The sequence below is a fragment of the Papilio machaon genome, chromosome 25, assembly GCF_912999745.1.
Source record: "Papilio machaon chromosome 25, ilPapMach1.1, whole genome shotgun sequence".
Lineage (NCBI taxonomy): Eukaryota > Metazoa > Arthropoda > Insecta > Lepidoptera > Papilionidae > Papilio > Papilio machaon.
In genome coordinates, this window is record NC_060010.1 from 5,725,633 (window position 1) to 5,742,952 (window position 17,320).

Consider the following 17,320-nt stretch of genomic DNA (forward strand, 5'->3'; position numbering starts at 1 on the left):
AAATGTTGTGTGTTTCTCTTATTCGATTTAAACACATTACAGCGTGTCTTTTTTATGATCTTTTATCTATATTTTTGTTAAAAAAATGGGTGTTGTGTTTTATTTCATAGAAACCAGATGTCTAAAATTTTTTTTGGTAGCTAAATCTATACACTGTATTTAGATTGTGAGCATTATATTAATAAAAAATTGAGTACTTAAAATAATTTTTCTATCCTTCTCCTTTCCCCCTATAACCACCTTTTTAAAAGTAGACGCCATCGACAACAACATCTGTTGCACGAACTGGTTGGCTAGCGCGGTGAAATACCACGATCATACAGAAGACGCGTTAAGCGGAAGTAATTTCAAGTTTTGTCTGATGAGTGTGCGTCTCAGACGACTAATCGTAGTCCCCGTTCTCTTCCGACCCTTTTCTCATACGGAAAGGATGAGAAGGAGAAGTGGATTTGATGGAATAAGGGACGCATAGGAATATATCCTCTTTCTGTGCGTCGCCTCCTCTGTCAGTTAAAGTTAGGCAACGCATCTGCAAATGCAGATATCTTTGGGCAGCGGTCGCTTCTCTATTTAAGCGTATTCAGGTGATCGCTTGCTCGTTTGTCACCTTATGATATAAAAAAACCTTTGATTTTTTTCGAACAATTAGTTTTAAATTCAAAATAGCAAACAACATTTAATTAGACGGTTTAAGTATCGGCTTAACATTGAAAAGTATTTTTTTCTTAAAAATATAAAATATATGGTCGCATTGCGACGAATCCTCTTAATTAAAAAAATATATGAATAATTTTTTTTTATTTCTTTATTTCACTGCGTCACATATCCCTTCGATAGCTCAGTTGGTAGAGCGGTGGACTGTAGTTGTATATGAAATTGATATCCATAGGTCGCTGGTTCAAATCCGGCTCGAAGGAACCTTTTTTGTTTGTTATTTCTTTAAAAGTAAAAATGCAAAATCTTCTACTCGTATTGACGGTTACTACTTTTAATTACTACTATAGCACAACTGAACTAGTGGCAAGTTAGAAATTAGGAATTACGTCTTATTTCGCAATCGCATAAAACTTCTTTATACATGGGTTCTTAATCTAGACCAAAAATGTATTTAATAAAAAAAAAACCAAAAAATGGGACCCATCTGCAAGCACTTCCTTTCGATTAAAATAATTTTTATCAAAATCAGACCACCAGGGGCGGAAATTCGCAGTAACACACATAAAAAAAAATACAGTCGAATTGATAATCTCCTTCTTTTTGAAGTCGGCTAAAAATTTGCAATTTTACATTCGTATAAAACTATTCTCTACCTTACAACTTCATTAGTACTCTAGTCCAATGAGCAGAGAAATTAGTCGTTGTTGACTACAGTCCTACTTTGTTGTTCTAGAAAGAAATCGTTTGATGTATTAGGTAATTTAGAAATTGTTCAACCATCTTATAACCATTACATCCAGTACAATTGAAAACAATTTTTTTTGAATTTACAGTATTTTATTTTATTTTAATAGTTTTAATATTTTAATCATTTTATAGTTGGTAACACTCGTTTTGTTTATTTTCAATCGTCAGTGTCATCATGTCAATGTGACATACCGAGTATTTTTAAGTAATTTTGAGTAATTTTCAACTTTTCTGTTATTTTATTTAAAGTTTCTTCAAAGTTTTTTTGTATTTAATCCTACTGCACTAGCAAATAGTCTTATTAAAAGTTATTTTATAACAAAATTTTAAATGATTCCACTTTTTCACCAACTATAAACATAAAATATTAATAAAATTTCCGAAGATAACGTAATCTAGCTATCAAATATACTATATACGGTAACAAATAACGTAGAATTCGAACCTGTAGACTTGTTTTCGGAAATTATTTCTTTATTTCGTGTTATTTTCGTAAGTCGTGAAAATATTTTATTAGTAGGTTTTATTTTACTAGCCTAGATGTCAGATTCTATTATCTTTTACTAGGCAAAAAGTGTTATTAAGTTAAAATGGATAGAGATCAATTCGATATTGATACCTTCAACAGAAGAAGAATAACTGAGTGTATGGTATGTGAAAATTATATTTTTGTTAGTATGTAGTTTTTTTTTTATGATAAGGTGGCAACGAGCAAGCGGCCATATGAATTCGCCAATATAACGAAGTAGACTCTGCCCATAAACATCTGTTCTATCATCATCATCTGGTCATTCATCTGGTCTAAAGGGAGTTAGACCAGGGATCCCCAAACTATTTTGAACAAGTGACCCCCTTTTCCAAAATGAACAGTTTCCACAGACCCCCGTGGTCAAATTATCTACTTTTAAGATCAATTATTATTATTATTAATTCTGACTTAGGTCAATAGAAGAAGACAGAGTGAGAATTAGCAATGCTTCAAGTTCAATATTGACCCCTTTGGGAATCCCTGCTTCAGACAGTAGAGGAAGGGACGCATTGAAAGAGGATTTTTTCGGGTTCCTGCATGTCCATTCCACCACCATAGCCATTTCACCCTCCCATGCTTTTCTTGTAAGAAAAGTGTAGAAGAGGAAGTCTAAAGTTAGGCTTCCGGCAAGCACACTCATCATACAAAATGCAGATTTACTGTTACTATCACCTGTCTTCTGTGTGGTGTGATGGCTATGTGAATACACAATAGTATTTATAAATAAACCTAAAATAACCACAAATACCCACAAAATTAATACTGTTGTCCTCTTGTCAGGGAATACCTCAATGATCATTAGAAAAATACAATACTTTAAAATAGTGACTATTAACTAGTCAGTCTTATCTAACTAGATAAGTGAAATACTAAGAAAGAGTGGCATTAAGACCACTTGAAATGGTATGAATGTGGAATAAGCTAAATAGGTTTACCAGAACTGCAGTTGGAAGTCTTTAATCTCTGCTTAACCCTCTGTAGGTGTGAGTTATATTAAAAAGCTCAGTTTTCTCTTGATGAAGGAATTGAAATAGTATTTTAGTAATTATTATTTTCCAGACTCACAGAGACCTTCCCGAGTTGTCCCCCTTAGACATTGATGAAGACAGGAATGAGAAACCATGGCAAAAGGTAAGAAGAATCTGTATTAGCAATACTAACATTAGAGGAAAGATTTGTTTGTTTGTTTGTATTGGATAGGCTTTGAAACTACTATACTAATTTGATAAATTCTTTCACTTGAGAAGTTACACTTATCCCAGGGTGGCATAGACTATATTTATTATTAGATTTTTTTTCTAATTCCATGCAGATAAAGTCACCGGCAATAGCTAGTTATTAAAAAAAATATAAATCAATGTTTATAAGTTTTTACCTCATGAATTTCAAGACGAGGTAAATTTTGATAAAGCATGTAGAATATTCAGAAGAGTTTTGTGTCAAAAAAAAATTAAAATGGACTCTTTTATCTAACTTTTGCACTATAAAACTATTTTGGCTTTGTAATTGCAACTCTGTGTTCAACAACATATTCTTATATTTTTATTTCCTTTGAAAAGACAGAGATAATTGTATAAAAATACTTTGGCAATGAAAACGGACTGTGGAGTCTGAATTAAAAAAAAAACTTAATAAGTAGCCTATGTATTCTTCCAAATTATGTTCTACATCTGTGACAAATTTCATCTAGATCTGTTGAGCCGTTCCGGAGATACCTTCAAACAAACATCCATCTAAACATTCGCATTTATAATATTAGTAAGATAAAAATAATTTGTATATTTCTAGATATTGAATCAAATCATCAAGAACAGATCACAAACAATCACATCTGTGAGTTAATTTAATGATGGGGTTAACATTTAATTAACCAACTACAAAAAAGTACAACACTAAAAATTATTAGGCCACGAGAGCCAAATTAACCTAATTACTAAAACCACCTAATTTAAATTGCTGAAAGGCAAATATGGTAATTTTAATACCATCTTTAACCTGCCCTTATCCCTATGGAAGGTCGGCCAGTATGTACTTCTCCATACATCTCTATCAGCTGTCATATCTGAATTTACTCCTGTCTTTCACACAATCCATCCATACTTTCTTTGGTCTTCTTCTACCTTTATAGTCATCTAAATTCAATTTCATTACGTTTTTGTTTATATGAATTCTAAAACCATCTATATTTAAATTAGTATTATATATCAGGTCAGTCCGGGTCTTATGGCCTCTATGTACTTTTAGTATAATATATTATAACAATATCATGCTTTCTATGTTCATTTTATTTAGTAGCGGTGTTAGAATAGGGATAGGTAAGGCTTCCGCTCAAGGCGCCGGGCATTATGGGGCGCCGCAGGATATAAAGTGGCTCCTGCGGTACCTAGAGGGTAATATACCCCCTCTAATATACCCCATCTTTGGAAGATTTCTCCCGACACCCAAAAAAGGGGGCACAACAAAAATCTCGCTCAGGTCACCGGAAATTATAAAACAGACCCTTATTTTGTTAAAAATAGTTTTAGTAAATATTAAGTAGTTATTGTTATTTTTAATTTATATATGTAGAAATCTTATATAGGTTATTATACAAAACAGATGTATTAGTTACTTAACCCTTTAGCAAAACAATTTAAGTACTGTTAAAGTTAATTAGTGTTTAAATAATTTGAAAAGTAGATTGTAATTAATAAAGGCAACTAATAACCAAGTATACAGTTCTTGTGCTATTAAAAAAAATATATAACATGAATTGATTCATGTCAAAAATTTAAAATTCCTAACACCTTACGTAGAGGTATTACACATTGCTATTTTCATCATTGCCGATTTAAGGTTAACGTGCATTCGTCCACTCGTTTGTCCGCTGTCTAAACATGAGGCGAGACGGTGCCGGTTGGAGTTTAATAATGCGCGTTAACCTTTAGTCGCTTTTGTCGAAGACGAAGCTTGTAGTATTAAAATATAGCAAATATTATTTTCCAGGTGCCCAGTATTGTTATACTTGTAGTTGTAGGATTCTATTTGTCCTTGGGCTACCTGACACAGCTGGTTGAAGATGATATGCCCAGGGTCATCAACGAAAAGGATGTGCAGGATGTACGTAGTTTATTTTTATCTAGAACTTAGTATCCAGTCTAGGATACCAAGAATTTCTACTGCCTGTCGCATCGTAGTTATTAAAAGCTTACTAATTATTTCCAGATAAATTTATAAAATCTATAGTAATAATATATAGACGACAGATTTTTATTTATATATGTAAGGAATAAAGTCAAAAGCTACAGGACTGATTTCAGTATTTTTTAAATTTTTTTTGTCAAAAGTCAGAACGGATCTCTTATGTTTTTTTTGGCAATTTTTTTACAGAACCAATTAATTTTTTTATGTCAATTTTAAGTAAATCATGTAATAATATCCTTCCAGAATGTTATGTTCAGTGAAGAATCAGCCAAGGTCTACCTTAGGAAGGTGCTCGGTGACCAGCCCAGGGTTGCAGGCATGGAGTATCACTATGAAAAGACAAAAGACCTAAAATTGTTGGTCGACGCCATAGCTAAAGAAGCTACTATACCAGTGAAAACTGATTGGCAATTTGTATCGGGTAAGTTAATTCAAAATAATATTAGAGCTCAAAATGTTTTTTTTATCTTCCATTTGTCGCGTTGTCTGTGTGTTTGTGCGCGCTGATCTCAAAAATGGCTTAATTGGTTTTGATACGGTTTTCACTGATCTGTTGTGGTAAGTTTCAGTTAAAATTTAGCGTTAGTTTCATGAAAAACAGTGGATTAATAAAAAAGTTATGGCTGTTTTTAAGATTTTGAATACCGGTATAACTTGATTTCAGATTTTTCGAAGAAACAGTCAATACCTAGTTTGTAATATAAATTGTCTTTAGTAGGTTTTTTTTTCCAGGTGATTATTTTTTAGAGTTTAAGATCCCACATGTGAATTGTTATCGTAACTTGTCAAATATAATCGCCTTGTTAGAGGGAGAGAGTGGTTTTTATGAGAATGGAACTATCAGTACTTCGTTATTGGTTAACTGTCACTATGATTCTGTACCATTTGCTATTGGTAAGTTGTAATAAATCGATTGAAAGGTCTTTGTTTGTACAGTCGAATCTGGATAAGCAAGAACCGGAAAAGTGAAATATTTTTATAATCTAGTCCAGTGATTATCAAACTTATTTCTTTCACCGCCCTCTTTGAAAATCAATTTTTTAATTTCAAACCCCCCATTTTTTGTGCCCCTTATCGCCTCCAAGGGGGCGTTATCGCCCACTTTGGGAACCACTGATCTAGTCATTGTACGGTCCTGGCGAACGATCTCCATACGTTTATGGAAAAACTTGGGTTAGAGAGTAACGAGAAAAATATCGTGGTCCTTTGAACTCTCGCTTATCCAGGTTTGACTGTATTTGAATTTTTGTTCGCAAACAAGACGGTTGATAATGAAATGTATATAATACTAGCTATCGCCCGCGACTCTGTCTGCGCGAAATTTAAAAAACTTAATAAATTGCCTATGCGTTCTTCCAGACTATGTTCTACATCTGTGACAAATTTCATTAAGATCTTTCTGGTAGTTCTGATCTTCTAAGAAACATCCATCCATCCAAACATTCGCATTTATAATATTAGTAAGATTATGCAAAAAGAGTAAAACATATTGAATTTAATTTCGTTACATGAAAGAGATGATAGATACAAAGATTAAGTCGAGGAAAAGAGAAAGACATAGTGAAGCTCAAGGAAATGAAATTAAATAAAGTGGAATTTATAGACTTTTTTATTAATATCACTAAATTGTATTCTTTTTTGTTCTTGTCTATTTCTTTCAGGCTCTTATCTTACTAATATTATAAATGCGAATGTTTGGATGGATGAATGGATGGATGTTTATTTGAAGGTAACTCCGAAACGGCTCAACAGATCTTGATGAAACTTGTCACAGATTTATAACATAGTCTGGAAGAACACTTAGGCTACTTATTATGTTTTTTAAATTAATTCTACGTGGACATAGTCGCGGGTAACGGCTAGTATTTTATAACTTTGTTAGCAGTTTTTATTTAACTTCAAGGTGCTTCAGACAATGGTGTATTCTGTGCAGTTATGTTAGAAACTCTCAGTAAATTATCCAAAAGGAAACAAAAACTGAAACATAATGTTATATTTCTTTTTAATGGCGCTGAAGAAAATCCTTTACAGGTATAAATTGCAGTTAGAATTTAATTGTAACTTTGTATTGCCAGTTCTATATTCTATTAGATAAAGTATTTATTAAAAATAATAGTTTAAACCCCTTTGTACACAATGCAATCTTAGCTATGAATATCGCGTAGCTTACGCTCCGTACACATAACGTTGAGTCGTTGTCATCATCAGCTCACTATATTCTCACTGAGAGGCTCGGAGCCTACCCTAAGTTAGATGACTAGGTCATAGTCAACTACAGCCAAGTGCGGGTTGACTTCACACATATCATTGAATTCTCAGATATGTGCAGCATCACTGATGTTTTTCCTTCACCGTAAGAACGTCGGATAAATGTTCATATGTAAATCCAAAATCGAAAAACACATTGGTACATGGCGGGATTCGAACCCAGAACCTGCAGATTGCAAGTCAAGTGCTTAAACCCTGAACCACCAACTCATTGACGCAACGACGAGTCGTCGACGCGAGTCTATTACGTTCAGTATCTTCGCCATCTTGAAAATTACAACAGTTCTTTCAGTTCCAGTGCTGTGTACGAACCACTACGAATATTGTATTAGGTAAGTCGCTTGACGACTAAAATCGCGATGTTTTGAAGGTATCCATTGTATTGTGTACGAAGGGTCTTAAGTTTTTCCTAAAAAAATCAAATTAATTATTAAATGTACATTTCTTTGCACATTTTCTTGGCAAATAAACACAAATATGAACCATCAAACCACTTTAATATATATTTTTTTCCTATTGTAGGGTAGTCATGGATTTCTGAAGCATTTGTGGGCACAAGGGGTTACAAATGTAGTCAATTTAGATGCAGCTGGGATGAATGGAAAACCTGCTGTATTTCAAGTCAGTTTTGTGACGTATTGCTTTGTGTGACAGAGACAATAAAAAACAACAACAAATATAATGCTATCATTGTCTCTTGCTAACAACTTAAAATTAATTTAAAAAAACAAACTAAATAAAAAATTAATATATCTTGGTTGAAGGTATCGGATCCTAGATTAATTTCGGTATATCAACGTGTTGTACCAAAACCAAACGCTCAAGGTTTCGGAGAGTTTCTTTTCAGAACTGGTGTCATACCATCTGACACGGATTTCAGGATTTGGAGGGATTTCGGTGACATACATGGTGAGAATTGGTACATTTTAATCTTTGTCATTGGTTAAGCGTGAATGCTCGTTTTTAATTTACCTAGGAATATTGTGAAATTGCGTATTGAACTAAATTATCATCAGCTCACTATAGGTCCCCACCGAGGTGCTCTTAGCCTAACCTAAGTTAGAGGTGACTATGTCATAGTCAATGCTGGCCAAGTGCGGGTTGACTTCACACATATCATTGAATTTCTTCTCAGATATGTGCAGCATCACGATGTTTTCCTTCACAGTAAGAACGTTGGATAAATGTACATTATGTAAATCGAAAAACACATTGGTACATGACGGGATTCGAACTCAGGACCTGCAGATTGCAAGTCAATTGCCTAACCCCTGAGCCACCAATGCTCTCGACTGTACTAAATGACGTTTTATATTTTGACAATTTGTTAAGTTCAGATTTCATTTTATTTGATTTATCGTGAGTTTCTGAGAATCTCCGTTTAAAACAAATTGCTATCTCTCTGTGTTGTCAAAGATAATGAGAGGAATGACGGCATGTTTTATGACGAATCTGGACTAAGAAATCCACAGACAATCTTATTAATATTATAAATGTGAAAGTTTAGATGGATGAATGGATGGACTATTATTACGTATCTCCAAAAGTATTAAACAGATCTTAATTAAATTTGTCACAAATGTAGAACATAGTCTGGAAGAACATATAGGCTAATTGTTAAGTTTTTTTTTTAAATTTCAACTAGTTTTGTTATGAAAGCTGTCTGTTCAGTACTTTTTCATTATCCGAATAATTTTTATATTATTTAACAAATTAAGTATATTTCAGGTTTAGATATAGCTTTTGTAAAATGGGGCAATGTATATCACACGAGAAATGACAGACCAGAACTGATATTAGATGGTGTCATACAAAACGCAGGCAATATGCTATTGAATCTGGTCAGAGAATTGGCTGACATTGAAGAACTGGAAAATAAGGTAAATATTTGAGGAGCGTCTGAACAAAAACCGATAAATCACATTTTGAAATTTAAAAAAAATATCCGACTCGAAGGATCAATTGAATTTTTTTTTTCTATTTTATTGTTATGAAAATATTTTTTATTATAAACGATACAAAAAAATCTATTTAATATCAACATAATTTAAAAATTAGTATACTTTTTATATAAATTAAAGTTTCTAGTTTTTTTTTTACAGATAACACCAACACAAGTTGTATATTTCGACTACTTGAACCTCTTTCTAATGACGTACACAACTTGTGTCGCACAAATCTTAGACATTTTAGTTGGATTATGTGCATTATTTACTGTTGTTTATTATTTATGGATAGTTGGATGCAGTAAGTTATATATTATACTAGCATTTACCCGCGATTCCGTCCGCGTGGAATAAAAAAAAAAGTTCCTATGTCCGTCTCCTAGTTCTAAGCTAACTCCCCATCAATTTTCAGCTAAATCAGTTCGACCGATCTTGAGTTATAAATAGTGTAACTAACACCACTTTCTGACTATATATATAGATATAAGAATTAAAAAATTAAAATTATTATACTCTGTGACATACAGGGGGAGAAGACCATTTTAAGACACCTCACTCATCAAAATCAGTTCAGTCACTTAGGTTCTAGACCAGTGTTTCCCAAAGTAGGTGATAACGCCCCCTTGCAGCCGTTTGAAACCTAGAAGGGGGCGATAAGAGGCCAAAAAAATGGGGGACATTGAAATTAATTAAAATAATGAAATTGTAGTTTTTAAATTTTAGGGCTGAATAAAAATTAGGGGTGCTCTGAAATATAATTGATTTTCAAAGGGGGCGGTGAAAGAAATAAGTTTGACAATCACTAGTCTAGACAGTCACAATGAAATTTTCATACATTCAAACCCACATACATAAAAACAATCTCACTTCCACGCGAAAAACATTACTCTCTTTGTCAGTCAAATAAAAATTGGTTTTAAGCTAAAGGAATGAAAAAAAAATCTGTTTTTGATGTTAAAAAAAGGATAGAAGTTTTGTTTAACCAGGACTAAGTTCAGTATTGGATTTACTATCGAGCGCGTTGGGCAGAGTGGTGTCAGCAGCTACCGGAGTACTGGTTGTAGTTCTTCTGGTGCTTGTTATGGCCATCACAACTAAACAACTTAGGTAAGTTTGATAGAAATAGAGATATTTTTTATCTAGATCGAAAGAGATAAAGAATGCTTATCCATTAAGCATTGCTTTGGTAGAAAAAAATTACAAGTAAATTGTACATTTTTTATGTTTTTGGAACGAAGTTCCTTATCGCGCGTTGTGAAAGGGGGCTAGACGGAAAAAATTCTTACGAAAAGTTGTCACGACACTTTTTGCTATAGTAACCATGGCAACGACGTGACAATATATAACGAAAATACATAGAAATAAAATGTACTTCTTGTGAAGACTTAAAGTTTTTTATTCATAGAATAAACATTGGTTCCTTCACTAATTAATCGAAAGGAACTTCGTTCCATCCGGGTGTCCCTTCACACCTCTCAAGTTTTTTTTCTTTGTTTTTTTTTCTTTTGTTCATATTTTTTGATGTTTTTTTTTTTCAAGGTATCTCTCAAAACCTTGGCTAGTGGTTCCTTTGTATTGGATACCATTTTTTATTGTTTCTTTCTTGGCTTCCGTTAATTACGAATCAACAAGTCGAAAGGTAAGATTAATTAAGAATAAAAAAATCAAAATTTTATATAAAAAAAATATATATATTCAACGCTAAAACTAGAAGATTCTAAAAAATGTGAAAAACAATTTTACTTTAAAAAAAATTGGTATTTTTTTTACGTAATTTTTTTTTATTTCAAACTAGCTTTTACCCGCGACTCCGTCCGCGCGGAATAAAAAAAAAAAAAAAAGAAAACGGGGTAAAAATTATCCTATGTCCTATTCCTGGTTCTAAGCTACCTGCCCACCAATTTTCAGTCAAATCGATTCAGCCGTTCTTGAGTTATAAATGGTGTAACTAACACAACTTTCTTTTATATATATAGATTTACATTTACATAGAGATAGAGTAGTAGAAAAGTTAGACGTTCATGTCAGACTAAATACTTACGTTACATAATTTGAAGAAACATATTTCAGTGCGGACTGAACAGATCTCTCCATACATTACAAGCGATGACATCAACTAGATTACTACTAGGAGTTTTACTAATTATACTGTCATTATTCCCATCTCTGACAAGTGTACGGTATGTCATCAGTGTGCCATTATTTCTGATGTCATTAGGGGCAATGGTGTCAATGACTGTTGTCAAATATTGCAGGTTAAAAGGTGAGTGGTTTTATTCATTTTGAAAAAGTACGTAGGTTTTTCGTATATGATTTTATGTTGAAAAAATTGTAGAGATCTGTAGTTTCTCTATCTTTTTTCTCTTTTTTAGGAAATATATTCAAAAAATATGAATTTAACTTACTTTTGAATTAGCCAACTAAAAAATAATATAGTCTTTGAGATCTGTACTTTATACATATTCTAGCTTTTACCCGCGACTCCGTCCGCGCGGATAAAAAAATAGAAAACGGGGTAAAAATTATCCTATGTCCGTCTCCTAGTTCTAAGCTACCTGCCCACCAATTTTCAGCTAAATCAGTTCGACCTATCTTGAGTTATAAATAGTGTAACTAACACGACTTTCTTTTATATATATAGATAGATATCAATACTTCCATACTAATGTTATAAAGAGAAAAGATTTTGATTATATGTTTGTAACAAATAAACTTAAAAACTACTGAACCGATTAGAAAAAATGTTCCACTATTGGGAAGCTACACTATCTGCGAGTGACATAGGCTATATTTATTACTAGTTTTATAAAATTCCGAACGGATAAAGTCGCGGACAAAAGCTAGTCTAATGTTATTTTTATTTCAGCTTGGCAACATTTAATACTGGAAATAATCCTATCAGTGCCCTCTACAATGTTTATAATATCATTATGTTTGCGCCTGGACTCTATAATGTTGCCCACAGCTGGGCGCATGCCCACTAAATATCCAGACTATATCGTGGGCGGACTCAATTTGATGTTAGCTGTGTTGTTCTCAACTGTTGTGGTCAGTTTATTTTATGTTTATTTTCCATAACAACTTTGTTAATGGGGGGGAAAATACGCCACAGATATACAAAAAAACACTTTATTTTATATATAAAGTACTCTATTGATTGTGTCATACCAACGATTGCACAATTTCACTAAAAAAATCCAAATGAAAGTATTTTTTTAAGATAATTCATAAATTATTGTAAGGAAAAAGAAATAAATTTAAAAAATCGCTAGAATAACGTATAAAAACTTGTGACAGATGACAGCCCAATATTGACGCTAGCGCCACTTACTTAGATCTTTCAGTCTTTGTCAAGGTGTCAAATTGTACTTAAATAGGTTAAATTCTATTTAAATTAAAATTATCTGACCCTAAATGGCGGTGCTATTGTAGTTAATTCTGTCAGAAAATATATAAAACATAAAAAAAATATAAAAGATATAAATGAGATTGAATGTGGATGGCTATAAAGGTAGAGGAAGACCAAAGAAAGTATGGATGGATTGTGTGAAAGAGGATATGTGTAAGAAGGGGGTAAATTCAGATATGACGGCTGATAAAGATGTATGGAGAAGTACATACTATGCCGACCTTACATAAGGATAAGGGCAGGTTGATGAGAAAATAATATGCAAGACAACTATAGTACGACAAAAATGTAACAATTTTTTAACAATGCCAGGAGGAGGCTAGTTATAGACCGAAAAGGGTACCTGAACGGTGGGCATAATTTAAACTAAATTATGACACTTCACTAGCCCCCTCCTATCAAGAAAGTTTCACACCTTTTTTCATACCGTTGTTTTCTTTTATGGTATTTTCTATGTCTAGGTAGGTTTTATGTATACCTCTGTCAACGGGTCAGATAACTTTGTCGGTCTATACTTTTTGTAGCTTAATCGGCTCATTTTTTGACCCGTGAGGTTCATTCGAAAGTTGGTAATATTTGAAATGACTAAAAAATACTGAGTTCGAATCTCACGGAACACAAATTACAATGTTTTTGATCAAAATATTTTTTTTCAATGTTTTTTAGTATATTCTAAAATAAGAAAGTGTTACATATAAGTATACAATTTATTTACTTAAATTTAAAAATATTTATAAATCTTTGTTTCAAAATACAGGCAATAGATGGCGCTTTCATTCATTATAGGCACAGTCATGTTTTTGTTTCTTTTAGTAATCAAGGCTAGGTTGTATTTTTTTCAGTCTGGATTGGAGTTATTATTCTCTCGCAGAAGACTATGGCTGCCGATATTATTGTTATGCAGTGTTTGTCTTTTATGTATGTTCTTACCCACTTCTGTATACGAGGATGAAGGTCTCGCTACACAGAGACATTATTGGTTTGTGAGTATTTTTTTTATACATTATCTGAATTCGTCGTAATAGCGAAGTGACTACTGGATAAAGACATCGGCAATTTCAGATGCCTTACCTACCTCTAATCAAAGGAAAAGAGGACGCACAGAAAGAAAATATCCTCTATTCTGTTCGTATGCGTCAAATCCCTTTCCCTTCCCATCCTTTTCTTATAACAAAAGGGGTACCATGAGTCGTTATAAAGAGTGGACGTTAAATAGAGTGAGGATTTTATTTTTATTTTATAATAATTTGTATTTACTAATCTACTGACTTAATTCAAAGAACTAAATAAATAGTTAAAATGTTACCATACATGTGTCTCAACAGTGGAAACCCAAAATGAAACATGTTTAATTCCAGCATTCAGAAATAATAACATACGATAGAAATGGATCGGCAATTAATTATAAATCAGGAGTATTAATAACTAAACAAGATGCTTACACGCTGACAACAGTACTGCCCGCGTTACAACAGGCAGATATTACAGTTCACAATGTGACGGACTTTACGTCAGATTGTGAGAGATATTTGTACTGCAATCTGCCGCTGTATAGACCAAGGTTCGCACAACATCTGTAAGTAAATTAGTTTTATTGTATACTAGCTGTGCCCGCGACTTCGTCCGCGTGAAATTCTGTCTTCGGATAGAATTTTTTTAAGGCTAATTATTTTATTTAACCGACGTGCTATGATTTGATGTATGGATGTAGAAGAACATAGAGAGAGGTGTGCCAGGACCGTGCCAAATCTCTAAAATATTCCCAAACAAAATTTCATCCCCTATTGTTTTTTAGCACCCTTGGGGGTAAAATTTTTACAAAAATTTAATTTCATATTCATTTTTATCATATAAGCAGCCTTAAAAATAAGATTTAAGCTTCTAACTGTAAAAATGACGATAATTCCATACAAACTTTCACCCCCACTTTCAACCCTTTACAACCCTTTTTACGCATTAAAATATAGCCTATGTCCATCCTCAGGCTCTAGACTATCTGTGTACTAAATTTCATTTAAATAGGTTCAGTAGTTTTGGCGTGAAAGCGAGACAGACAGACAGACAGACAGACAGACAGAGTTACTTTCGCATTTATAATATTAGTAAGGATTGTTAGATAAATACATAATTATATAAGAAATATAATTTATTAAAATACTGAGTGAGGTAAGAATGTTTTTGAATTTTTTGAATTATACAAAAAACTATGTAAGTAAAGTTTTACAAACCTTCAACTAGATGGTGCTTCCATTGAATTTAAAATTGAAGTAAAAAATTCAACTAGATGGCGCTTTTATTAAATTTCAAATTGAAGTAAAAAAATCCGTAATATATATTTAAAGTGGTTGTTAGGTGTATTAGTAAAACAAGATCATGACATCTTAAATCAATTTATGTTCCAGCAGCTTTCATAAATTATCTATTGTTTGTTTACACAATCATTTTAAAATTTATTTTAGAATTAACTAATAAAAAAAAATTGTTTCACAGAAACGACGTGTTATTTTTATACACTGACCCACCGGCGAGGTTTGAACCTGAACCCTCGCTCACAGCATCCAGATCCTGTAACGAAAATACTTGTACTCTCAGCTGTATTATGAGTGGTGAGACATTCATTTTATATTAATACTAGCTTTTACCCGCGACTTCGTCCGCGCGGAACAAAAAATAGAAAATGGGGTAAAAAAGTTCCTATGTACGTTTCCTGATTCTAAGCTACCTGCCCACCAATTTTCAGTCAAATCGATTCAGCCGTTCTTGAGTTATAAATAGTGTAACTAACACCACTTTCTTTTATATATATAGATGCAAATATTAGGGTGGCCTAAAAAAATAAAATTTTTGTTTTTTTCGATTCTCGTGTGAAAATATGTGAGTTTACTATGTTTTAAGAACCTCCACCAAAGGACAGGTTAAAAAAAAAATCTTAAAAGGTCGCTCAGAATTTTTGAAAAATTCCAAAATTGCCGAAAATCAGATCTTTTTTTGTTTTAATTTTTTTTTCTCGTCATGTCATCTTTTTAAGTGTAAAATAATATAAGGATTCTGAAAATTTGACGTCAAAATTTTATTTTCTAAAGGCCGCTCCGAATTTTTATAAATTTCTCTTTTAAAAAGATATAAAGTATTTACCTTGGAAATTTATAAAAATTCTGAGCGACCTTTTAAGATTTTTTTTTTAACCTGTCCTTTGGTGGAGGTTCTTAAAACATAGTAATCTCACGTATTTTCACACGAGAATCGAAAAAACAAAAATTTTATTTTTTTGGGCCACCCTAACATAGAGTATAAAATTATGTCTTTTTTGCCAAAGATAATGACAGATTACTATATGTTATACATAGTTTTGTATCTCAGAAACCCACAGTTACTAAATTAATCTATATATTTATATTTTCCAGGTCCACAACATAATACACTAACATTTCTTCCACTTTACGGTGTTAATCTGACGAAATGGTCCTTCTCTTCGCCTCTAGAAGTAACTGGAGAATTCCTAAATAGAAATATCTATGTTATTACAGAAGCCACATGTACTTATTCTAAAATATTACCTAAAATGGAATTTACTTTGACATTTAATGTAAGTTATTTTAATTTAAAACTTGATTTTTACCAAACTCCATAATTAAAAATAACTCAGTCAATGTGTTTTTCCAAGATTATTTTACACATCTGTGATAAATTTCATCAAAATTCATTGAATCGTTTTGGAAATATCTTCTAACAAACATCCATCCATCCATCTATACATTCGCATTTATAATATTAGTAAAATTTATAATTACGTATGATTTTTGGTAAGTTCTTTAATTCAAGGAATTTTTGTTTAAAATTCCGATTAAATACAGCGCCATCTTTTAGAAGAATATTGAATTACTTCACTTAAATAAACAATAGTAATACTTAAAACTAATACTAGATGGCGCTGTAAAATATTTTTTTTGAAAACCTAAAATTTGTTTATTTTTAAAGACACCGTTCTATTTAAAAATCAATACATAGAAGTTATGTATTTTATTTTTCTTTTCTTTTCAGGTGACAAAAGAACAAGAAACTGAACCTTTGGTAGAAATTTCTCATCACGCACACAAAATTCATCATCCAGATGAATTTACTGAAGAATACAGAAAACTTGTTAATGTTATGCCAAAATATTTTAATATTGCTTCAACATTAAGTATAAGATCTAATTATATATTCTAGACATTATATTACAAATACAATGAAATCTAGATAACTCGAAATATTTTAAGTCGAAAAAATTTTTTTTAATATCAGAAAAAATCCATAACTTCCTTAAAATAAAAAATATTACAAAATAAAAACATAACATAATTTGATAATTAATATTTTAAAAATTAATCTAAAATTAATCAATGTATGTATGAATGTGTGTGTTTCAAATAACATACTAGTTGTAGCCCGCGACTTTCTCGTTTTAAAATTAATTTCACATTAAATACTTTATAATTTTAATTTTTTGTTAAATCAAAGACTTAGGAAGTTGATTTTATTTCAATATTCCTCAAAATTTAAGATATTGAGATTGTACTGTATAATTTAAGTCCACGTTCC

General features: G+C 32.0%; 1 protein-coding gene and 1 non-coding gene across 5 annotated transcripts; both read left to right on the top strand.

Annotated features, from left to right (window-relative positions):
* The first annotated feature begins 827 nt into the window (after nucleotides 1–827).
* Trnay-gua lies at nucleotides 828–917 on the top strand. The gene is given in 2 exon segments: nucleotides 828–864; nucleotides 882–917. It is a non-coding gene; the product is annotated as a tRNA-Tyr (tRNA).
* Nucleotides 918–1,597: 680 nt separating this feature from the next.
* LOC106721736 (endoplasmic reticulum metallopeptidase 1-like) lies at nucleotides 1,598–16,969 on the top strand. 4 transcript variants are annotated; one of them, XM_045684203.1, is made up of 21 exons: nucleotides 1,598–1,619; nucleotides 1,922–2,054; nucleotides 2,993–3,064; nucleotides 3,722–3,766; nucleotides 4,919–5,032; nucleotides 5,360–5,537; nucleotides 5,849–6,010; nucleotides 7,020–7,147; nucleotides 7,907–8,005; nucleotides 8,149–8,293; nucleotides 9,113–9,264; nucleotides 9,487–9,631; nucleotides 10,317–10,437; nucleotides 10,870–10,969; nucleotides 11,401–11,593; nucleotides 12,197–12,378; nucleotides 13,582–13,722; nucleotides 14,098–14,315; nucleotides 15,230–15,345; nucleotides 16,144–16,325; nucleotides 16,781–16,969. In XM_045684203.1, exons 2-21 carry the CDS (start codon nucleotides 1,995–1,997, stop codon nucleotides 16,946–16,948), a joined length of 2,721 nt encoding a protein of 906 aa, XP_045540159.1. In that variant the 5' UTR covers nucleotides 1,598–1,619; nucleotides 1,922–1,994; the 3' UTR covers nucleotides 16,949–16,969. The 4 variants fall into 4 exon arrangements, with proteins under 4 accessions (XP_045540159.1, XP_045540158.1, XP_045540160.1 ...); XM_045684202.1 differs by lacking the exon at nucleotides 1,598–1,619 and having other exon boundaries at nucleotides 1,882–2,054; XM_045684204.1 differs by lacking the exon at nucleotides 1,598–1,619 and having other exon boundaries at nucleotides 1,882–2,054; nucleotides 14,098–14,300.
* The last annotated feature ends 351 nt before the right edge of the window (nucleotides 16,970–17,320 follow it).